The 24,901-nt window shown below is 39.8% G+C and overlaps 1 protein-coding gene across 1 annotated transcript in view; it reads right to left on the bottom strand.

The window, feature by feature from the left end:
• Positions 1-24,901, bottom strand: part of LOC138173541 (alpha-protein kinase 2-like) — a 168,856-nt gene that overhangs the window by 111,099 nt on the left and 32,856 nt on the right. Inside the window, 1 exon segment of the mRNA XM_069103579.1 lies at positions 11,061-12,738. Within this exon segment, the coding sequence (XP_068959680.1) occupies positions 11,061-12,738 (1,678 nt within the window).

The following is a 24,901-nucleotide window of genomic DNA, read 5'->3' as shown; positions in this document are numbered from 1 at the left end:
TGAAATCTATCATCCTATAATCCACTATCCCAACCTACAAAAAAAAAAACGAACAGAAGAACTACTCTTTCTACTGACTTTCCCATTTCTGTTCATGTAAATGTTACTACAATTCTCAAATCTTGTAGATTTTGCCTCTGCAAACTTTCTTGAATTAGTATTTTTTCACTTTTTAATTTTATCGCCATAGTTCAGGCTATTATTATTATATTGTTGTTGTTACTATAGCAGCTGTCGGACTCTTTCCTTCCCTCTCTGGACCATCTTGAACTGTGCTTCCAGATTATTCTTCCTAAGGTACAGCTTTGATCTCATATTCTTTAGCCCATAACATTGGAAGAGTCACTAGAGGTCACCTAACTGGAACCCTTCATTTTATGCGAGCAAACCATGAGGCTGAGGTCACACAGCTAAGCTGGTAGCAGAACATGGAGTTCAAATCCAGATCTCCCGAGTCCTAGCTCAGTGCTCGTTCCTACTACACCATGATGTCTTCCTAATCCTACTCATTCCCAGACTTTTATTGATTGCCCATCATTACCACATGAAGTCCCCAGTCTAGCTATAGGATCCCAAGATCCTATAGAACCAAACTCCAACCTACCTTTTTTGATCTTTGTGTCCCATGCTTTCCTTTTATACACCCTATGCTCCTGCCAAAATCAACCCTCGTTGTTCCCTAGGCATGTCCCGCATTCTCCTGACTCTATGGCTTCACTCACATTCTTCCCTATGTCTAAAATACCCTCCCCCAACAACTTTGTCTATTGATATTCAGCTTATACTTCAAAGCCTAGCTCATACTTATCCTTCATGAAGAGTTCCCTGATTTCTATCCCGCCCCTCTGCAATCCATAGCATAGGTACATTGTTCTTCAGTAGGCAAGAGTAAATACCCTGACCTTCCATATAGTTAGACTGGCACAAAATAATAAAGAGTAAAATGAGCAGAACCAAGAGAATGTTGTATACAGTAATAGTAACATTGTTTTAAGAACAACTTTGAACAACTAAGTCATTTTGACTGTTATAAATACCCAAATTAACTAAAAGGACCTGGGAAGGAAGATGCTATATCTGCATCCAGAAAAAAAAAACTGAAATAGAAGTATTTATAGAATGATTCCACACATAAATGTGGGCGTGTGTGTGTATACATGTATGTATATATTTGTATCTAAGCCCCTCTACGGCAGGGCAGGGAGAGGGGAAAAGGAAAGTTACATGATATTTCTTGCATATTTAAAAGGAATAGCAAATTGTATATAATAGATTTGGAAATGCTTGTTTTATTTCTTAAATTAAGAATAAAATAAAATAAATAGAAATGGTATGATTTGGTTAAATATTTCTGAATTGCATGTCCACAGTGTCTGCTCTAGGGGATGCTACTGGTTATGGGGTACTTGCTGAATATATGATCAAATCCCACACTGGTTATAGAGGTCATATCATGGTCAGATTCAAAATAAGGTGAACCTAGGGGACATATTCCAGGCCACAGGCTTACTGTGGCTCAGAAGCCCCTAAATTAGTAGGTTATTCTAGGGATACTGAATTTCTAGGAAGTCGGTAGGCAGCATGTTATTAAAAGTAAAGAACAGTAGATTTGGAGTCAGCGGACCTAGTTTTGATTCCTGGGTCTGCCACTGACCATGGTATGAGAGCTAAAATCAATGATGTCTCTGGGCCTTTATTTCCTTATATTTGTGTCACACAGCTAGTAATTGTCTGAGGTTAAATTTGCACTTAGGTCTTCCTGGCTCCTAAGGCTGGACAGTCCACTTTGCCAGTGGTGTCAAACTCAAATAAGAAAGGGGTGTGCTAAGCTGTATGTAAGGATTTCCTGTAGGCTACATATTGACCTAGTGTCTATATATATAATTGTATTTTTATTTTGTTAAATATTTCCCAGTTGCATTTTTATCTAATTTGAACAGCCCTCACACTTGGTATAATTATGAGCCACACATAGCCCACTCTCTACCTGTCTGACACATACTTCTGCACTACTCTACTAATGCTTCATATTACTTATACTGCCTAACTCGTTGCACCAGTTAAGAGAGAGTAATTAATGGTGATTTGTAAACACAGAACATTTTATAAATGTAAGTTATTATTACATGCTTGGTACAAGGTGGGAAGGAGGGTCAAGACAAATCTAGATCTTTTTTTTTCTTTTTGGAGGGGGGAAGGCAGGGCAATTGGGGTTAAGTGACTTGCCCAAGGTCACATGGCTAGTAAGTGTTAAGTGTCTGAGGCCGGATTTGAACTCAGGTCCTTCTGACTTCAGGGCTGGTGCTCTGTTCAGTGTGCCACATAGCTGCCCCTAATCTAGATCTTCTTGAAAGAATGAGAATCCACAGAATTGACCTGTTTAGAGTCTGTTAGGAGGGCCCTATAACCTCGTGATACCAATTATCCTTTACACCAGACCATAAATCCCAAAGGTCATCATGATTGAGGTAATCAGGCTAGGTGCTTAGCAACTTTATGAGGGTTTGCGAAGTGTATGTGCAGGAATATGAGGTGGGAATTCTCAGAATGACCCAAGCATCATTTTATTTGTGCCATCTCAGCTCCAACTGGACATGATGAGACTTTATGCTGCCTGGCCTCTACATGTGAAAGAGACACCCGCACTGCAACACACAGGGCATTTTTATAGGTCTACAACACAAATGGTAGGATTACAGTAAACCAGACCTTAAGTACACATCAAAGTAACCAGTTAGCTCAATCACTATGGCAGGACTTACAGAATGGGCTTCCTGATCAAAGAGCAGAGTCAGCATTAGTTACTCTGGGGGTCAGATACTGGGTAGTTCTGACAGTGTACTGACTTCAGCTCATTAGAACAGGGGTTCTCAAACTGTTTTGTGTCATATGCCCCTTTGGCAGTTTGATGAAACTTATGGATTCCTCAGAATAATGTTTTTGAAAGCATAATTAAAATACATGGACACAAATTATATTAGAATATAGTTATTGAAATATTTTTTTTAAATGTAAGGGCCTCAAGCTAAGAAACTCATAATTAGAAATTTAAGCTTTAAGAAGTTTTGAGCATAGTGTACACATACTTGGTGAATTTGGAGCAGGTAGGTAGAGCAGTGGATAGAATGTTGAGCTTGGTGTCAGGAAGATCTGAGTTCAAATCCAGATTCAAAAACATCCTAGGTGTGTTACCTTGGGCAAGTCCCTTAACCCTGTTTGCCACTAGAGAAGGAAACTGTAAACCACTCCAGTATCTTTACCAAGAAAACCCCATATACAAAGGTCACAAAGAATTGGACATGACTGAACAACAACACTAAGGCCTATTGCTAGTAATATTAAAGTTACTAATACTATTATTAATACTTCTGTTATGAGTGATTCATTGGTATCCTTCATACACCGAGAGAGAACAAAGAAAGCCTATGGCATTTTCGGTGTTCACCTATTGCTAACCTATGGGGAGGATATGGATAAGAGCCACACAGGATAAGCAGGCATAAATGGATTGTGACCTACCCTGTCAGAAGGAGCTTCTACACTGACGAGATCACAGATTCATCTGGGCACTGAGTGTCACTGTTGCTGGGAGGGATAGCTGAGGCATGGAACCACAATCCAAAGAGAACTTCCTAGGATAGGACAGTATACCATCCAAAGTCTGGCTCCCACCGGTCTTTCCAATCTTATTTTATGCTGTCTCTCTGCACAGACTCTATGTCCTAGATGAACTGGTTGACTAGCAAGTTGTTCCCCAAACTCAGGCCTGCTTCTGCTATGCCACTTATGCTCACACCTGAGAACTCATTCTTCTATAAAATCCCGCTCGGCACCAGACACTGAGCCAATGGGTTCGGCTCCCTGGTGTCCACATTCTTGCTAGCAAGCAAACTGCTTTCTGAGGTAACTATCCTTTATCAGACCATAACATCATTTATTGCTTTAAGCACTACAGCATATTGCTTAAGCTTAGAATTCTTCTGTTTTCCCCCCTCTACTTAATCCCCTTGTTTGTTTTTTTAAGTCAGTCAATAGATATGTTGTTGACAGATATAGAAAATTAGATGTACCCACTAATTATGGAGAAATGCCAATGTCATGCCTAGCACCATATCCTGGGATGGTGCCCTATACAGACTGGATGCTTGGAAAATGTTGTTGACTAATTGACCCTTGCACACAGAGAAACAATCACAGAATCTCAGGATTGGTAGGGACCTAAGAGGTCCTCAAGTCTAATCCTCCTACTTGATAAGGAATCCTACCAACTTCCCCTGCCATCTTCTTTCTATTGGCCAGTGACTGAGTTTGATTGAACCATTAGCTTACTAAAGAACTTGAAATAACGGCTTACTATTCAGTTGTTAGCTTCTTGTAGTTCTGGCCGTTGGTGGCATCCCTGACAGCCAGCTAAGTGGGCCTGGCCCTTGCCAGTATTGTTCAGGAGCTTTTCAGTCGTATCCCACTCTTCATGACCCATTTGGGGTCTTCTTGGCAAAGACACTGCAGTGGTTTGCCATTTCCTTTTCCAGGTCATGTTACAGATGAGGAAATGGAGGCCAACAGGGTGAAGTGACTTGCCAAGGGTCACACAGCCAGTAACTATCTGAGGTTGGATTTGAATTCAGGAAGATGAGTCTTTCTGACTCCAGTACTCTATTCACTGTGCCACCCAACTGATCAACTTGATTAGAAATTTAGCTTCTGCTCTATCCAGTGTTCTGGAGATAAAAAGAGGTATGAGAAGGTCTCTGTGTTCCAAAGACTTGAAATCTAGTTGAGGGGGGAAAGGACATACACCTAAAAAAAAGCAAAAAGAAATACAAACTAGCTTGCATCAGCTTGGAGAATTTTCATAGACAAGAACTGCTATAGACCACTCTCCACCTCCCATATTCTATCAGTTATTAAGTATTAATGATCCTACTGTCATATCTCTAATATCTATAATCTTTCTCTTCTCTCACATGGGCTACCATGCTGTGTCAGGTGCTCATCACCTCTCGCCTGAATTAATGCAGTGACCTGTTTATTGGTCTAATAGCTTTAAGTCTTTTCCCTCTCCAACCCATCCTTCATATTTTTGAGGGAATAAAATGATGCCATTTTAGAGATGGATGAACTATCCTGATATAAACCCTATGAAGTTCTCATTTTTCATTTAGCAGCTTCTGGATTTTCCCATCATTTTCATCAAACCAGTTTTGGTGTTTGTGAGTGTTCTGATGCCGATGATCAAACACAGTGCTGTACACCAAATCTCTGAAAGCTGCCTACTACTTTTCTGCTCTACTGTTGCCAACTGTGTGTTGGATCAACTTTCCCTCCAAGTTATCAACAAACTGTTACCACTCAGAGAAGAGCTCTAATTCGTTGACATTAATTCTTCTGGTAGCCAGAGCTAGCTCGGTGTTTGGGAGGCCCTGAAAGAAAGTATTAGGAGAGAAGAGGTATTAAACTGATTACCAAACTGAAGGTCTACAGAGCCATGGTGCTGACCTCATTGTTTTATGCCTGTGAAACCTGAACAGTCTACTAGCAACATGCCAGGAAACAGAATCACTTTCATTTGGATTGTCTTAGGAAGATTCTGAAGATCACCTGGCAGGAGAAGGTACCAGACACTGAAGTCCTTACTCAAAATAAACTGCCAAGCATTCAAAATCTGCTTCAGAGAGTGTAACGCCAATGACCTGGCCACGTTGTTTGAATGCAAAACATGTGCCTGACAAAAAGATGATTTTATGGAGAATTCACACAGGGCAAGCAAATTCACATAGTGATCAGAAGAAGCGATACAAGGACACTCTTATCAAGAACTTTGGAATTGATTAGGTGACATGGAAGACACTGGCACAGGACCGCTCAGCATGGTGTGCCCATATCAGAGAAGGCGCTGTGCTCTATGAGCAAAGCACAATTGAAACAGCTCAAAGAAAACACAGGATGAGCAAATTTAGAGTACCCACCCCAAATGTTCGCATGAACTATTTGTGCCCCACCTGTAGTAGAGCATTCCAAGTCTCATGAGCCATCACCAGACACATAGAAACTTGACTCTAGCATAATGATGTGATTTTGGTCCTCTTTGAAAACAGGGGATGACAACTCTTCCTAAAGCTCAGGTCTAACATATTGGCCCTCTGCTCAAGAAGCATTGGTAGGTGCCAGTTGATTCCAGAATAAATTAAAAATTCCTCTTTGACATTGAAGGTCTTTCAGATTCTGGTTGAAGCCCACTTTTTCAGACTCACCTCACTTTCCTTTCCTTCACACATTCTAATGTTGTCAAACTGGTCTTTTTGCTGTTGCCCACATGTGATGTCCCTTGCCTTTGTTCAGGTTTTCCCTCATGCCAGGAATGCTCCTCCTCCCCCCTGCTTCTCATCTTCTTTTCCATATCTTGGACTCTCTAGTTCCTTTCTAGGCTGAGACCCCTACATGAAGCTGCTGCTGATCCCTCTCAGTTGTTAGTGTTCTTTGCATCCCTAGAACCCAACACAATGCCTTTCACGTAGTAGGTTCTTAATAAGTGCTGGTGAATTGACTGAGGGCATTGTGAAAGGCCTCATGAATCTGTTCATTCTTAAAGGATGACAAGAGAAGAGGGTTAGGGTCAGCCACTCAGAGAAACAGGGTCGGGGAATAGTGAATAGAACAGCTGGGATTAAGCCTTCCACTAGGGGAGCTAAAGCTGGAGAGGCAGACTACGGCTAAATTATGGAGAACCTCCACTGTCAGGCTAACGTGATGAGATTTTTCTGTGACTAGTTCATTTAGAGCACTGAAGTAAAGATGGCATGGGTTCTATCATAGTGTGGGCAGCTAATTCCTGCCTGCCACATTGTGCTAGACTAACCCCCAACCTCTGACAGTCATCCTCAAAGTCTATGGCACTGTCAGAAGGGGAGCCAGGTAAGATTGAGAATGGCTTAGCATAAGTCCATCCCCACTATTAGAAAAACAATTCAGAGATGTACTTCACCAATGATCAAGCACTCAATCAGGGAGTATTTGTTCATTAAAGACCTACTATGTGCCAGCCAATGTGCTAAGCACTGTGAATACAAATAGAAAAACAAAGTCTGCCTTCAAAGAATGTGTGTATACATACAGACATGTATACACACAACATGTACATGTATATATGTATGTATGCATGCATGTATACACATATATAGTATATATAAATGCACATTCCTTGGAGGCAGAGACTTTGTATATATGTCTATATGTTTATAAACATACATGTAGGTATATATGCATACATGTATATTTGTGGAGACAACATGTACAACATACGTTTATGCAAAATAAATAGAAAAATACAATGATAATTCAGGAGTACTATCTTTGCATTTAAAGAAAAACACCTATCCATGAAGCAATGTTTCTGATGTATGGCATAAACTATGCCATCATTTCATGAAAAAGCTTATTATTATTTATGTTATTACAATGGCATCTGGTTAAAATACATAGAATATACTGTAGTGCTTCATGTTTACCAGGTGCTGACTCTCCATTCAGAAAATTTATAAAATACTTTAACTGAAGATTACATTTCCATACGGTACATATGGGAAACCCATTCCCTGACAACCCCCGCCCCCAAATGCACACTCTCTGGGGTAAAGCTGACAGTTGCCCAGCAGGATCCAGGATTCCTCATTTTAGGAGTGAAGCTTATATGACTTCAGTGAGGCACCAGAAGAAACTTTAGATGGGCCGAATGTCATTCCTAACCTCAGAGTTGGATCAGAGCATTGAGGTTTAAACCAGAGTAAAGGTTTTGTTGGTGTGACCTTTGGAGAAGGTTCAGATTGGCCTGAGGTACCCTCTCTGCTCTCAATGGCCAAACTTCTGAGACTAGCTTGGGGGAGGCTAGCTTGATGGAGGCAAACTTGGATAAACACTATGTCCAGTGAGACTAAAACATTTTTTTACATTGTAAAACAGAGGAAAACAAGTATAAAATCTGAAGATGTGAGTTCAGAAAGGAGAGGAAGGAGACTGTCAGTAACTTTTAAACTAGGATTTGTGAATTTATTTGTTAAAAATATTTTGGTAACCATATTTCAATATAATTGGTATCTTTGTAATCCTATTTAGTTTACTTTGTGCATCTAAAAATGCTCTGAGAAGGGGTTTATAGACTCCTGGTCTATAGTGTAAAAGAATGCAGTGTAAAATGGTTGATGGCTTTTTTTTCCCTAGTGTTGTACATAATATTCTATATCCTGACTCTGTGCCTTTGCATAGGCTGTGTCCCTTGCCTGAAATGCTGTCTCTCCTCTCCTCCATCGCTTAGAATTCCCAGCTCCTTTCCAGGCTCAGATCAGGAGCTGTCTCCTAACTTAAGGCCTTTGTTGCTTCCCCTATTTGTCAGGGTTCTTCCCTCCCTATGTTTCCTTACCAGCATATATGTTGTATACCTCCATTAGAACAGATTTCCTTGAGAAAAGACCATAAAATGCTTAGGATAAAGATCAAGAAATAGAACAGGGGTTAGTCTGCAGGCCACCAATCCTACCAGAGGAAACTTAAAAGGAAATGAGTCAAAGCATGTGCCCATCAGCTAGTGGGGAGAGATGAAGGAGAGAGGCACCTTTATTACAACCACCCTGAAACCCAGGATTTTCACCTTAATTCTTAGGTCCACTTAGAGTAGACAGGAGGAGGTTTAGAAGCAAAAGCTACAAATTCAAAAATTAATACTTAAACTTCAAAGTCTAATGATAAAGGCTTAAGGTAAAACCAGTAGATTTCCCCAATTCTGGTAACACATTTTTCACATGATTCTGAAAAGTTCCCTGTGGGTCCCATACCCACCCAAGCCTCAGGGTTAAGATGGGGCTTTTAAAGAAGCTGACACAGCTTCTTGTTAGGAACATAAATTTGTATGGGAAGAAGAATCTGCCTTGTCAAATATACCCCTCCTCTCTTGTTCCATTCCCCTACAAACTTTCCTAACCAAAGAACAATAAATATTGTAGGAATAAGGAGCCTTCTTAACACCTCATTCCAGGTTGTACAGAACTGTCCAGAGGATACAGTTTCCTTTGAAGCTGCTGGGTGGTTCCCCTAGTAGGAATCGGCCCTGCTGATGATCACCGCTAAGTGGGCATTGGCCCATCTGACTCCATGTAAACTGCTCTTCAGTTCGTTTCCAGCCTAGGTCCTTGCCTAGTTTTATTTAGTTTATCTCAAAGCTATGTTGCTTTTCTGATGAAGATGTCCTATGTGATTGTGTTGCTCTGAATGTGAAAGTATCAGTACATGACCATAGATCTTGGAATGGGCATGAGGGAGAGGAGTGTGGCCTCAGGAATGAAAGCATTTTCATTTAGTTGACTCTCAATGAAACAAATAAACATGGTGGCCAGTGGTCAGTGGATTTGAAGCTTAATGACGGTGAAGATTTAGTTTCTCAATTTAGTGGATCTAGGACAGATAAAACCCAGCCTCTCGTGATGCGTGCCACTTCCACCCCCTTTGTAGAGGAACCTTTATTTCCTTATTCCTATCTTTGCTCATATTTTATCATCTGACAGATGTCAGATTCCACAGGCGTCTGCTAAAAGGGATATTCTGCCTAATGATACACACCAGAAATGGAGAAATACATGAAAATAGAAATTAAATAAGGTGTGGGAGGAGCAACATTATGGTTAGGAAAAGAAACAATGTATCAAATTCCAGGAAAACTTCATACAGCAACCTATTTGAGTAATCCCGTAATATAAGCTCTACCTGGGAACAAATATGTTGTAAGTTATTTATGTGTGAATGCTAAATGACATCAGCTGCAGTCATTAATGAGCATACACCTATGTAGCAGACAGTGAACTCCAAATATTATGTGCCTAATTTGGCTGGTTTAGACAGCTAAACAGAATCATTCTCTGTGAAGCCAAAATTTAGCCTCTATTATGGTCAAGTCTGTGGGAATTAATGTACTGCATTTTAAATAGCCTAAGATTTAAAGTTTTCCTTGAAAGGGCTCAAAAAATCCCTGAACACCTTTGAAGTGTACAGGGAGTTACAGTTTCATTTTCCTGGGAACAGAGCCAGGTAAGTGGCAAGTAAGTTTTGGGTTTTTTGAAAAAAACAAAAAAATAACAAAACCCAATTCCTGCTATAAATCACCCCCCCCAATTCAGTAACTCATAATCTCTTAACAATTTTCCATCAGGCAAATCATTCCTAAGAATCAAGGGCAATTTTCTAAGATATTGCATAAATTCAAGCCATTATAACTTATTATATAGTCTCAAAAGGAAATTTGAAGTTTATCAGAATTGAAGAAAAGTATTTCTCAAGAAGCAAGCTCTTTGTACTTAAATTATTTCTCTGCATTTAATTCTTCCTTTTAAAAATGCTTCCTCCAAGTAAGCAATAGCAGAATCCACAGACATTTGCCTTCTATTTTTTTTTTTTACTGCTTCTCTGATACCGTACATTAAAACAGTATAGCACATCAGAGTTTCCAGAGTACTTTCATGGAGACACAGATAAAATATACGTGGTTAAAAGTAAAAGGCAGCAACAGAACTACAGGATTTAGCCAGGATCACAAAATGAATCACATAAAGCAAAACACCTGGAAATCGCTCATTCCCACTGGGAATATGGAGAAAAGTCAGGTCCCACCTTTCACAAACTGTTCCCATCAAACGTGACTAAATAGAGAGAAATTTGTCAAAGGCTCTACTCAAAACATTTGCTTGAGAAACTTTCTGAATAGATGCTGTCTGCTAAAGCACATGCAGAGTGTATGAAAGATCAGGTTTCTCTACCCAGCTGTCCAGAATCCCATTAGTCTCTCTTACTACTGTCCATCTTTTTCTATAATTAGGATGGCTTAAGGTTTATCTGGGCCCTTTTCAAAACTAGATTTCCTTCCTAGCAGCAGCAGCTGTCACTCACTCTTGCCTTAATGGTATCTGAGGGCTTACTTTTGATTTACGTTATGGTAGAGCTCATGTGAGCCTGAAGTGGGGGTATAAGGACATGGAAGCATGCTTTCTGTTCTGTTATTTTTTGGAAAGGAGTCTTACCTGAGGATGGGCATGTTGGCTTAGCACCTGATCTGTCTCCAGTAGGCCTTTAGTACACTTCCCTTTCTTCTTCAATTCTGTCTCTCCTTCTGTGGGAAGTGACTCTGTTGGCGTTGGAAGCGCTTCTATTTCTTGCTGTGCTTGGGTCGAAAAGGCATATTCTCCATGGAATTGGGAATTAAGATGAATAGCTTCTGCCTCTTCATGAAAATTTTCTCTTGTATCGCCTTGGCGAAGTTCAAGATCCCTGACTTCTCCAGGACCTGGGAGTTTAAGCGTGCTATCTGTTGCATTTCCTTTCAGGTTGGTGCTCAGCTTCTTGGGTTTCCCTTTAGTCCCTGGTCTCCTCACCCTGACTAATTTCTGTGAGCCCTTCTTCTGCCGTAGGTCTCCCTCTACACATTTCTCTGCTGAGTTCTCTACAGGCTGGTCTGTCACTGGCTTTTCTAACTCATGAGTCTGGGGCATCATCTCTCCAGGAGTCTTATCCATGTTCATCAGACTGTCAATGGCAAGATACTCTCCTGCCTGGTGACTATCTGCATTTTCTCCTTTCATTCCTGGTTGATCACTGTCATTGGCTGTAGAAGAGACAGGGAGCTCTTGTTCTTTCACTGGGGATGTTTCATCTTGAGGGTGTCCCAAAATAAGAGTCATTCCTGGTTGCAAGGTAGACTGATTGTAAATGGGTAGACTGCTCCTTCCAGGTCCTTGGAGTTTTGAGTGATGACCACATAAGCCAACGGTGGTATCCATAGGCATAATGTTATCTGACACCTGACTCTGACAAGCCATTTCACTGTGGAAATGCTCATACCCACCCAGACAATCCTCTCTGAATTTTGCCTCTTCGTCATCTCTTTCTAATAAAAAGAGAGGGTCATTCCCTCTGAGGTCCTCTTGCCAGATCGCATTAGAGTAATCTGTCATAACATCGGAACATTCCAAATACTCAAGGTCATCATCTGAAAACTCCTCAGTGCAGGTTAGGTTTATCTCTGGGCAGAGTTCAAAATCTGTGTCAGAATCTTCACTGGAAATCTCTGGGGAGACATTCTGCTTGGTTGTGGAGCTGTTCACTGGGTAAATGGATGGGGTTTCCTCAGGGAGTGCCATGCTAAAGCTAATATATTTCTGTATTTTAGAGTTTTGATAACTAAGTGGTAAGACTTCATCATTATGGCCATAACTGGCCACAAAGTCATCAATTAACCTTGATGGTTTGGAATGTACCAATCCACTGCTATATTTGTCCAGTCTGTCTGCCTCATTGAATGCATGTTCATCTGTGTAATTGTGATGAGAGCAATTCTCTTGAGTTTGAATAGTGCTTTTGACACCTGTGTCTTTTTCAGGACTATGTGACTCATTATCATTGTTGGACTGTAACTGTGATAAGCAGGAGTCTCTGAATTTGGGGAAAGAAGCAGACAGAGTCGAAGTGTCCTCAGTGACATTTCCTTTCTTCTGGAAAAGTTGTTCTTTCATTTGATGTGAGTTGTCCTTCTTACACATCCCAGTCTTATTCTTCCAGCCCCTCGCAGCATCTTCACTCAGGTTAGGGTTGAGTTGTGGGTTCTCTGAAAAACACTCAACTTCAATAAAAGCTGAACAGCAAATCATTCCAAAACAGTTTTGAGCAGAGATCTGATAAACCGCAGCATCATTCTTGGTGCAGCTGAGGTGAAAGAGGAAAAAAAAACCACAACAACATTGTTTACCACATGATGGATAGACAATCAGCAGAGTCTCAAAGAGCTTTCCACAACACTACCCCAAATGGAGAAAGTTGGCTATTTACCTAGGTGAAAAAAGTGTCTTATTTTCCACAATTTCCCTCCTACCAGGAAGAAATGCTATGACATTTTTGGAGTAATAGGAATTTGAAAAAGTACCATTCTAGCATTTGTTTCTGAGCAAGAAATTGCAACTTATACTCAAATAACTCCTATATCCTGTCCTACATGACTGAAACAACCTGAAAGATAACTGTATTTAAAATCATGTTAAAAAAAATGTGGCTCTTGCCAGTAGGTCTCTCTGATCACAATGTCCCTAATCATGGGAAACAAATTTTTGCTAAGCACCATGTTCTTAGCCAGTGGTCTATTAACCATAATCCTTGAGTGATTCTGGCTGAGAGTGCCATCCTCCCTAACAGAACACTAAACTTTATTATGCTTGAAGACTACAGAGCAAAAAACTAAATTGACTCTGGTGCTATATTCAGCTGTTCAAATATGAGCCAGAGTCACTCAGGATACCTTAGTTTCTTCCCCATTCGCCCTATGTAATTGCCATTAGAAGGGATAGGTAAAAATCACCAAACATTGATGTAAGGGTTTGAGCCCCAGCTCCAACACTATCTAGCTGTGTAACTATGGTAAATCATTTAACTTCTCTGAACTTAATGTTGATCATCTGTAACATTACCATAATAATGTTTGCATGACCTCTCTCGTGGCTATTCTGAGCATCAAATGCGATGGTGTATAAGGGATTTTGTTTGCTGATAGAAAGCAAGTCTCTTGAGTAAAGAGGCTATCCAATTTTTGTCTCTGTGTCCCAGATTCTGGCACAGTGCTTGGCATATGGGATCATAAATTTACAGCTGGACCTTTGAGAGCATTGGTTTTAACCCCTTCATTTTGCAGATGAGAATGAGGCTTAGAGAAGTTAAATCATAGTCACATAACTACAAAGTACATGAGGCAGGACTTGAGCTCTTGACCTAGAGTCAGGAAGACCTGAGTTCAAATCCAGACTCAAACACTTAATAGCTATGTGACCCCACACCTGTCACTTAACTTCTCTTGGCCTCAGTTTGCTCCTCTGTAAAATAGGAATAATAATAGCACCTCCCTCCCAGGATTGTTGTGAGGCTCAAATAGTATAATATTTGTAAAGCACTTTGTAGGCTTTAAAGTACTGTAAAAATACTAGCTATTATTACCATCACTGTCATCAGTTATTATAATTCCTGACTGCAGGTTCAGTGCCCTTCCCAATGAAGAAATTTAATAAGTATTTGCTGATTGAAGGATATAGCATTGTCATTATTGACTATTGACCTCATATGTTGTACTCTCCTGATTCTTTTTCTATATGATTCTATTCTGCAGTTCTGGAGAGCTTTGGTCATACTGTTATGACTTATTAGAGGGGAGACCACTGTTATCTATTCATAATCACAGTAAACTATGAATGCCTTGAATTTATATAGGACCTGATACTCGGTGACCTTTCATCTACTTATCATTTCATTTCATAATATTACTAACCTCTGCTTGACACGTGTTAGGAATCCACAGCCTTTCAGAAATGGAATACCGTATGCTTGGTGCCAATTTGTCAGAGTTTCCTCTGACGTTTAAGCAAACAAGAGCCATTGGGTAGGGCTCCAAAAATTTGGAGGTAAATCCTCCAAAAGTTCTCCAACACATATTCCATCAATTAAACAGGAATTTAGCAGAAGAGCAATCCTTCCTTACTGTGAAGTATTCAAATAATAGGTTCGTAAAGCTCAGCCAGTCCAACTTCCTCATTTTATCTATTTAGTTTTCAATTTATGGAATAAAACAAACAACTTAAAACTAAGGCATGAAAACACTAAGTGACTGACCCAAAATCATAGAAGTAGAGTTAGACCTAGAACCTAGATAGCTTGAATCCAGAACTTGGGCTCCTCCTATGCCACGTTGCCTTCTAATTCCCAGTTGATTATATTTCTAGGAGAATATGATGATTGAAATGGAAATTTCAAATAGGTTCAATATGAATGTATATGTAGAGCCTATATCAAATGACATGCTCTCTTGGGGTGGGGGGAGTGGAGAGATGAGGAGAAAATCTGGAACTCAAAATCTTGTGGAAGTGAATCTTGAAAACTAAAAGCAAATAAATTTAAAAAGAAAAAAAAAAGAAATGGAAATTTTAATGTGGGGAGGAAGGGAGTAATTCTGATGCATAGAGGTGCTTTATGTGTCCTGGGAAGTACTAGGAAATGGGAGAAAGCGACAGAAAAAAAAGAAGCAAGAAATCTTGAAGTTTTCTTGACACCTCTATTATTGGTGCAAATAACAATAACAGATCATTTGTGTAATGCTTTAAGGTTTACAAAACACTTTAGAAATGATCTGATTTTATCCTCACAACAACTTTGGGAGGTAGGTACTATTATTATCCCTATTTCACACACAGGTTAAAATGACTTGGCTCAAGTCTCACAGCTAAGTGTCTGAGGCAGGATTTGAACTCAGATCTTTCGTAACTCCAAGTCCAGTACTCTAACCATACTATATATTACCTAGATGCCTCTAGAAAGCAGTCCTAGGGCCAAGTACCAGGGCTTTAGTCATACATGACCATTTGTATAAGGTGTCTTTAAGAACTATTTATTCATCAGAAAAATGTAATTAGAACAACGGATTCATTGACAATGATGGGGACTAAGGACATTAATTAAGATATGTAACTATTCTTACATTTGGTCCTGGCATACAGTAGGCACTTAATAAGTGCTTATATATTGATATATACAAATACCAAAAAGCCATAAAGTACTCTATAGATTTAATCTATTTTTGTAATTGTCAATATCAATAATATTAGTAATAATCAAGGAAATTACTTAATCTCTCAGTGCCCCTTGCAACTCTTAAAGATATTACATTGCACAACAGGTGCCAATGTGTATTGATAGAGGAAGTTTCCTTACAGCTACACCAATAAAAATTATAAGCCTGGTCCAAAAGAATAATAACCATAATAATAACTATTATGAATTTACTCTAGATATCTACATAATACCTATCTAGCATATTAAATACTCAATAAATACCACTTGACCATTGATCTTCACAATATAGTGCATATGCAAAATGTATGGCTATCATCTCCAGAAGAGGGCAGTGTCACACCCACATGGATAAATGAACACAAAACCTTTTACCTTCTTCCCCCTTTTTCCTGAGATGTTAATTTCTCTAGGGCAGGGATGTAGCACAGTGGTGTTGGAATGATACATTCCGAATAAATTTAAAATCTGGCCTCAGACACTGAGTGTGACCTAAGGATGTCCACCTCAGTATTGTCATCCATGAAATGGGGATAATAATAGGTTTTAAGAATAAATTGAGGTCTTTGTAAGGTGCTTTGAAAACCTTAAAATGCTATATAAATTCTAACTAATAAAATTCCTGGATCACCACATTCCCTCCCCTTTTCATACTCATGCCTAGATGCTCTCTGAAGCACTCACTCACTCACAGTATAATTCTGACCCTTTGGATTTCACATACACAGTACCGTGTTTCCCCAATAATAAGACCTATCCCGAAAATAAGCCCTCCCCTTACTGTGTAAGATTCCTCTAAAATAAGCCCTCCCCCGAAAATAAGCCCTATTGAGATTGCTACTGTAGTGAAGGTGATCCCCTGCGCTACATGCTACATTACGGTACCCTCTGTATGCACCGTCCCCCCCCTGTGAAACGCACACCGCGCTCCGAGCTGCATCCAATCAGAGCTGCAGCAGTGAGCTCATCATCCTGTTCTTCCCCAGTGATTTGCTTATTGAATAAAGGTACATTTTTTTTGTTCACATTTACCTGTTTATTAAAATTGCTGTCAATGTTCATTAAAATAAGCCCTCCCCTGAAAATAAGCCCTCTGGTGTTTTTCTGTCCAAAAAAATTAATAAGACAGTGTCTTATTATCGGGGAAACACGGTATGTGCAATGTCCATGTATGTGCTTCCTTTTTAGTCGGAGCATGATTGTGTCTCCTTAATACATTTCCTCCTACAGGACTCTCAAGCGTTCTGATGAGGTCCTGGGATTATTAGCACCCGAAGGAGCTGGAACCACAGGCAAGGTCAGTATAAACATTTCACCATGGCCTACAAGTCACTTGGAAGGAAACTAGAGTCATCTTTTCAGTTCCCCGTGGTTGGCATGGGTGAGTGTGTAGGGAGAGTTCTGTTTGCTCTTTTTCATGTTTTCTGTTTTTTTGACATCCTCATAATTTTTAAGGGATATTTTGAAATCGTTAAGAGGGTTTAGACTGGATGATGAGTGGTATTACCCATTTTCAATTCTATTTTTTAACAATTTTGCTATTTAAAAACCCTAGGCGTTATCAGGGACCACTTAAGGGAAAATCTTTAGACAAGCTCTTTAAAAGTCATGTGGAGTGAAAGAAAAAAAAAAAGCATTTATTGAGCAAGTGTTAAGTGCTAGGAAAACAAAGAGAAAATGGAATCTCCCTTCGGGGCAGCCAGGTGGCTCAGCGAGTAAGAGCACCAGCTCCAATGTCGGGATGACCTGGATCAAATCTGGGCTCAGATACTCAGCACCACACCCAGAAATAACTGGCCATGTAACCTTGAGCAAGTTACTTAACCCCGATTGCTTATAAAAAAAAAAAAAAGAAATGGAATCTCCCACATTTCTTATGGTAAATGTGCTCACTTTCTTGACAGTGATGTAAACTGGCTGAGGGTTCCAAAATACACAATATACTAGCATTACTAGAAATAAATGCTTCAGGGTAACTGATAATAATAATAATAGCTAACATTTATTTATATAGAACTTATGATGTGCCAGGCACTATACTAAATGCATTATAATTATTATCTCAGTTGATCCTCACAGCATTCCTGGGTGGTAGGTGCTATTATTGTACCCATTTTACAGAAGAGGAAACTGAGGCAGGGATTAAATGACTTGCCCGTGGTCACACAGCTGCTAAGCATCTGAAGTTGGATTTGAACTCAGGTCTTCCTGACACCAGGCATGCCTCCACTGCTACCTAGCTGCCCCAAGACAGCTAGACTAGAAATGCACTCTCAAACTGGTCTAATGTCTACAAGTTCAACATCAAGGCTTTTATTTACAGTCAGAAAGTGTGGGTTCATATGAGTCTGAGCTGGAAGAGACTTTCAGGATCATCTGATCTTCAGCAACCGAAGAGGGAACTGAAGCACATGAAGGTTAATTGACTAACACAAGATGTTGAAGCTGTTATGTAACAGAGCAGGGAATTGAACTCAGGTCTTCAAATTCCAAAGCCACTGTGTTTGCTATTATATCACAAACTTTTAAAAAAAAAGAGAGAGAGTGAGGATATGATAATGACAGGGAACATCAACCATCCACATATCTGCTGAATCTTCCTCTGACAAAAACTGACAGCCAATAACTTTTCGATGTGCCTTAATAACCATTGTATCCTTCAAAATATGGAGGAACTATAAGGGGAAATTGATTGATCTGATTCTCACCACAAGGAGGAAGTAATTTCAGTCTTTAAAAATTCTACCTTTTCAAAAGTTTCCTTTAAGAACCAATGAGTGGCCCTGGAGTCAGGAGAACCTGAGTTCAAATCCAAGCCTCGTATATTTATTAGCTGTGTGCCCCTGGGCAAGTTAATTAACCCTGATTGCCTCAAAACAATTTAGTGGAAATGATATTCTTGGCCTAATTCCCACTAATGGGAAGGAAATGGTTACTGTGGTGGGGGAGGGATGATGGGAATTTTGTGGAGAAGTGACCATTTCTTTCTAGAACTTGGGTATAGTCTGACATGAGGCTAAGATTTGGGGAAAGGAGATTTCTAAGGGTTCAGAGGAAGGATAGGTAGAGTCCCATGGATTTAAATTGTATGGGGAAGTCAGATCAGAGGAGCTGGGAAATTGGCAAGAATAAAATTCTAAAGACACAAAGTGAAATTATTTCAGTAAGGAAGAAAAATAAGAGTTGTCTGAAGTCAATCAACTAGCCATTTACTAAGTGCCTGCCATGTGCCCCAAACTGTTAAGCACTAGGGATGCAAAGAAAGATAAAGACAGTTCAGGCCTTCAAGGAGCTAACAACCTGCTAAGGGCCGACAATATGTAAGCAGCTGTTCTATTACAAACTAACCATTAGGGGAGATCCCTGCCCAAGACGGGAGGTGGGATTCCACCCTTGCTTTCTCCGTCAGGGTCACAGCACCTTGCTTGCCTGCTGAGAGGTGGGGATAGGCACAATTAGTCCCAGTCCTGGAGCCCTTGGCTCCTGCCTAAAGCAAAGGGAGCACAAAGGGTGAACATGCAGGGTTTGGGGATTCTACCTGGGAAAGATCACACTGGCAGCAAGTAAGGGAGCTTTACACTTCCATAAGGCACAGAGAGCACAGGGTAGGCAGCATGGCATTGAGACAGACAGCTCTGGGAAGAAACTAGGGAGAGAGGGGCACATAGCACCACGGGTTGCTTTGGGACTGGTTATGGAAGCACTTAGGCAGCATGGACCCAAGGGGCAGGGTGTGGGGGACCATTTTAATAGGGTTCTGGTGATAGAGGATGGACTAACTCTTGTCCAGGCTTAGGATTGTTCACTACATATCAATATCTTCTCAGAGTTATCATTGCCAGGTTAGGGATCCTTAGCATAATGTTTCTCTGGTTTTACTGTGCATGTCTGGAACGTATTTGTAGTTTACAGACCAAGACGACATTAGTGGTACAAAGGAGGCCTAGCTGGCTTCTAATTTAGTGCCTGATCTCTGGATACAGCCTCAATTATGGAGGCAGTTTTTTTCAAGTGGCTTCTATGTTCCCATTTACACTCTTAATTCCTATTTATTGTTACCTTACACTGGCTATTCATATACTAACTGTATTATCTGGTGGGGTTAGGGGTTGGGGGGGGCAACCATAACAAGATAAAATTTCAGCACAACTATGTACAAATAAATAAAGGATAAACTGAAAGGAGTCTCAGAGGGAAAGCACTAAGATTAAGGACTGAGAAAGGTTTCAGAATCTAAATAGAGGCTACTTTTAAATTACTAAACTTTGAAAACAAAAATTATTCCATTAATCATTGCTTTCCATTTCTTGGTCCCATGGTGTAAGAGATCAGTTTCCTTGTAGAGATGCAATTTTGTTAATTTAAAGAGATTAAGGAAAATGTCAAGGGAACTCACCAGTCAACTTAGATAAAAAAAAGATATTTATAAAAGATGGAAGCAAGGGCAGGTAACAGAGGATGAATCTAAGTGTGGCATAGTCCTATAAAAATAGTATCAAGTGATGGCTGTAAGTGAACTGAGTCTGTAAAGGAAAACTAAAGACAATAAAATATTTTTTATTTCAGCTATACTGGGGGGGAAGAAGAGCATCAAATAAGAGATGGTACTTGGGGCAAATGGAACAAGCATAACTGGCACTAGAGAGAAGTCAAAGCTATTCATGTCTGAATTTGCTTCTGTTTGTCTTTTTTTTTTTGACAAGGACAAGGAACTTTGCATTAGAAATAAGAGAACAAAAATGACAAATGGGGGCAGCTAGGTGGCTCCATGAATAGAACACTGATTCTGGAGTTAGGAGGACCTGAGTTCAAATCTAGCCTCAGACACTTGACACTTACTAGCTGTGTGACCTTGGGAAAGTCACTTAGCACAATTGCCCTGCCTTCCACCCTCCAAAAAAACAAACAAAAATGACTAATAGGGAATTTGTACCCAAGATTAGTAAAGAGATAATAAGAAAGCTCCTAGTTACCCTGCATGAATTTAAGTTTCTTGACCCAGATGAACTAAATCTTTTTGGGGACCTAAAGAACTGGCATATGTGATTATAAATTACTATAAATATATAACAACATAACATAATGTAGCATAACATCACATAACACAATATAACATAATATTAAAAAGATCATGGAAAAAAAGGAGAAAGACAGATTCTGTCCCATTTGTCAGAGTGTGGAGTCTCAAAATTAAACAGGCCAGCGAGCTGAACTTCAGTTCCTGGGAAAGTTCTTGAGTGGATCACTAAAGAAAAAGTGATTACCTAGCAAAGGAAATGATTCTAAAGAAACAGCATGACTTCCTTAAGACCCAGGAATGCTTTTATTTCCTTTTTTTATTGGTTTACTCAGAGAAATGCTTTAATATAATTTATTTAGATTTTAGCAAACCACTTGATAAAGCATCTCATTCTAATCTTGTGGAAAAGATGGAGAAATATGGAATGAATGAATGGAAAATAATTTATGAAGCACTTAGTATGTGCAAAAAGTATTTTTTTGCTAAGCAAAAAACTTGTAATATTCCTTGCTCTTAAGGAACTTACATTCTAGTGTGGGAGACAACATATTTAGGAAGTTTTGGCTTTAAGTCAGGTAGAAAGACACCATAATCCTTAGAGTATAATAGCCGAGTGGATGATAATGCATCTTCTTTAAATCATTTCCAGTGATAAAATCACATCTTTCTGATTCTGAGACACCTGACAGTGCCAAGGACTTTTGCTGATATGTAGAATAGGCAATAATGAAATTAGATAGATAAAACTAGTTGAATGGCTGGATTCAAAGAGAAGTAGTTTATAGTTCATTGTCAATTTGGTAGGTCTCCAGTGGAATGTCCCGTTATCTATGATTGACCCTGTTCTGTTTAACACACTTATCGATGACTTGGATGAAAGCATAGATGACATGCTTAGCAAATTTGCAGGTAACACAGGGAGAGATAACAATCACTGAATGATGGAGTAAGGATCCAAAAAAATTCTTAGCATGGTTGAACCTGACAAGATAAAATTCAATAGGGATGGGGATAAATGTAACGTTAACTTACACTTTGGTTCATAAAGTCAACTTTACAAGTTCAGAGTTGAGGTGGCAAGTTATATGGCAGTTTGTCTGAAAAAGATCTGAGAGTTTTAGCAAACTGCAAATTCAGTATGACTCAGGCAAGCAGAAAGCTGATCTTGCAAAAATGCTACCTTGGATGACATTTTCAGAGTCATAGCCTCCAAGAATTAGGAGGTGATAGTTTCTCTCTATCCTCTGCCCTAGTCAAACCACATATTATATTCAGCTCTGGGTGCCACAATCTTAAAATGACACTGATAAGCTAGAAATCACCCAGAAGAAGGCAGCCAGAACAGTGAAGGGCTTCAAGATCATGGTATATGAGGATTGGTTAAAGGAATTGGGGGTGTTCAGCCTGAAGAAAGAAAGACCCAAGGGGAGCATAATTGCTGAGGTTGTCATGTGAGTGAGGAATTAAATCTTGTTCTATTTGTTCCCAGAGGTGAGAACTAGGGGCAATATGTGAAGTTGTCTGAAAAAAAAACTTGCTGGTAAAATTCTCCAAAAGTAGAATGAGCTGCCATGGAAGACAGGCTTCACCTTCATTACAGGTCATTGCACAGAGAGGTTGAGTTTGTCCGCGATGTCGTGATAGGGAATGTTTTCAGGTATGCATAGGACTAGACAACTTTGGGGGTCTCTTTCCACTGCAAAACCTTCCTGTGAGGGAATCTTTTCTAGAGGAAAGGATAAATCTATTCTGGGGTTGACTAGGATTCATTTAAATTTAAGTCCAGTATTCCTTAAACCTCACCCTAGAGTAGACAAAATTCTCTAGGGATATCTTTAGAGCAAAGATTCTTTTTTTAAAATATTTTTTCACTTCTTTCTTTTTGGGGGTGGGCAACTTTTAAAATTTATTTATTTATGTTTAGTTTTCAGCATTCACTTTGATAAGATTTTGAGTTCTAAATTTACTCCCCCCCAAGACGGTGTGTAATCTGATACAATCTATGCATGTACAATCATATTAAACACATTTCCACATTAGTCATGTTGTAAAGAAGAATTAGAACCAAAGGGGAAAACCACAAGAAAGAAAAAACAAAGAACAAAAAAAGAGAGAAAATAGTATGCTTTGTTTTGCATTCAGACTCCATAGTTCTTTCTCTGGATGTGGATAGCATTTTCCATCATGAGTCTCTTGGAATTGTCATAGATCCTTGCACTGTTGAGAAGAGTTAAGTCTATCACAGTTGTTCATTGCACAATGTTGCTATAACTGTGTACAAATTCTCCTGGCTCTGCTCACTTCACTCAGCATCAGTTCATGTAAGTCTTTTCAGGTTTTTCTGAAATCTGCCTGCTCATCATTTCTTATGGTACAATAATATTCCATTACATTCGTATACCACAACTTGTTCAGTTCATCCCCCCACTGAAGGACATCCCCTCAATTTTCAAGTCTTGGACACCACAAAAAGAGCTGCTATACATATTTGTGTACAAGTGGGTCCTTTTCCCTTTTTATGATCTCTTTGGGATACAGACCTAGTCAAAGGGTATGCACAGTTTTATACCCCTTTGGGCTTAGTTCCAAATTGTAGAGCAAAGATTCTTAACTTGGAATCTGTAAACATGATTTTAAAAAGTATTTTTAACCCTATTTCAATATAATTCGTTTCCTTTTTAATCTTATGTATTTTATGTAAGAGGGGTACACAGTTTTTACCAATGGGGTCCATGATTAAGAAACACTCAACAGGTGTTCAAAAGACAAAGAATCTATGTCAAAATCACCCCCCTCCCCTGGTGCCAACCTGCCTCCCAATGATAAGCTGTCCTCAGAAACAGTTGCTGGAGCAGGTACCATATTGGGCTCATAGAAAGGATCAAACAATACCTTCCCTCTCCCTACCCCACAACATCTTTAGACCTGTGAGACAGAGTGTGGCAGCTGTTGTCGGCCTCCTGATAAATGTAACCAGCATATTACCTGGTGTTAGGGTTCTGCCTGAGCTAACTTGGCCTCTAGGGATTATCCTCAAGAAGAGCAACCCTGGGTAGTCTCAGACTTCTGGGAATTACTTTAGACAGGAGGCACTGTTGGTCATGTCAGGTGGTTCTAATCACTAACCTTCCAAGGAGTCCGTGAATTTGTAGGCACATCCAGATTTGTCATTTTAATTTTTACTCAGCTCCAGTTACAACCTGAAGAAGGATTATGTTTTGCACACGTGTATAGCTATTTTCAAGTGTATATAGATGGTACTATAATCAATAAAATGCAAATTCATTTCCAAAGTGTTGCTGAATTCATTGTAGTATTTTGCCCTCCAGAAGGGTTTGGGGAAAAACAGACAAGACTCATACTGATTAAGAAGTCACGGAGAAGTTATAATCTCCTGTAATGAAAGGAACAACCACATAGATGAATGGATGAAAAGGCATTTATCCAATCCAATCAACATTTGTTAAGCACCTACTATGTGCCAGGAACTGTTCCAAGCACTGGAGATATAATCAGTAAAAGAAAGACAGTTCCTGCCCTCAAAGATTTTATGATTTAGTGGTGTGTGTGTGTGTGTGTGTGTGTGTGTGTGGAGGACAACAAAAAAAGGGTGCAGGAAAGCAATGGGGGTGGAGACACAGGACACCAGAGAGTGCCTGGCATGAGGACATCTTATTCCATTGTATTGCAACCAGGCAAGGAGGCAGATGCAAAGTGAAGAGAGCTGAGAATCCAGTCTCTGCCCTCCATAAAGGAAGACGTTGGGAAGAGTTTGGTACTTCACCTTCCTGCCCTCCAACCAAAGGCGAGAGGAAGCTGAGGGAGGTGCTTGAATCAGCAGCTTAGTGCTGGAAGTTAGGAGTGATGAGCTTACCCTGAGAGGAGCATCTTGCTCCTTAGAGTGGAAACTAGATCCTATGGTAATGAGAACACATGTCACAGTAAAGTCCGAACACCTTTTAAACTTTGCCTGTATACCCAGATGGTTTTTTTTCTTGGGTTTTGACATAGTTCCCAAACCAATGCATTTCACCTTCCTTTGTATGCCCCATAGTCTCTGAAATAAGAGGAAGGGAGTTGGAGGATATTTGCTACGACACTCAGTTATCTCTTAGTTTCTCCCTCCCATATCCCTAGCCATAACTTCTGGTGTGCCGAGGTATCAAAGGATCCCAGGAGGTTATTGCATTAGGGTTGGGAAGTGACTGAGTCAGGATAATTCCTGCCTCCACCCCACTTCTTAGG

This window comes from Petaurus breviceps, unplaced genomic scaffold (genome assembly GCF_028583685.1).
Source record: "Petaurus breviceps papuanus isolate PSGF00001 unplaced genomic scaffold, PetGlider_PUasm1.0 129, whole genome shotgun sequence".
Lineage (NCBI taxonomy): Eukaryota > Metazoa > Chordata > Mammalia > Diprotodontia > Petauridae > Petaurus > Petaurus breviceps.
Note: the sequence above shows the minus strand (reverse complement) of the source record. Positions and strands in the feature narration are given on the sequence as shown.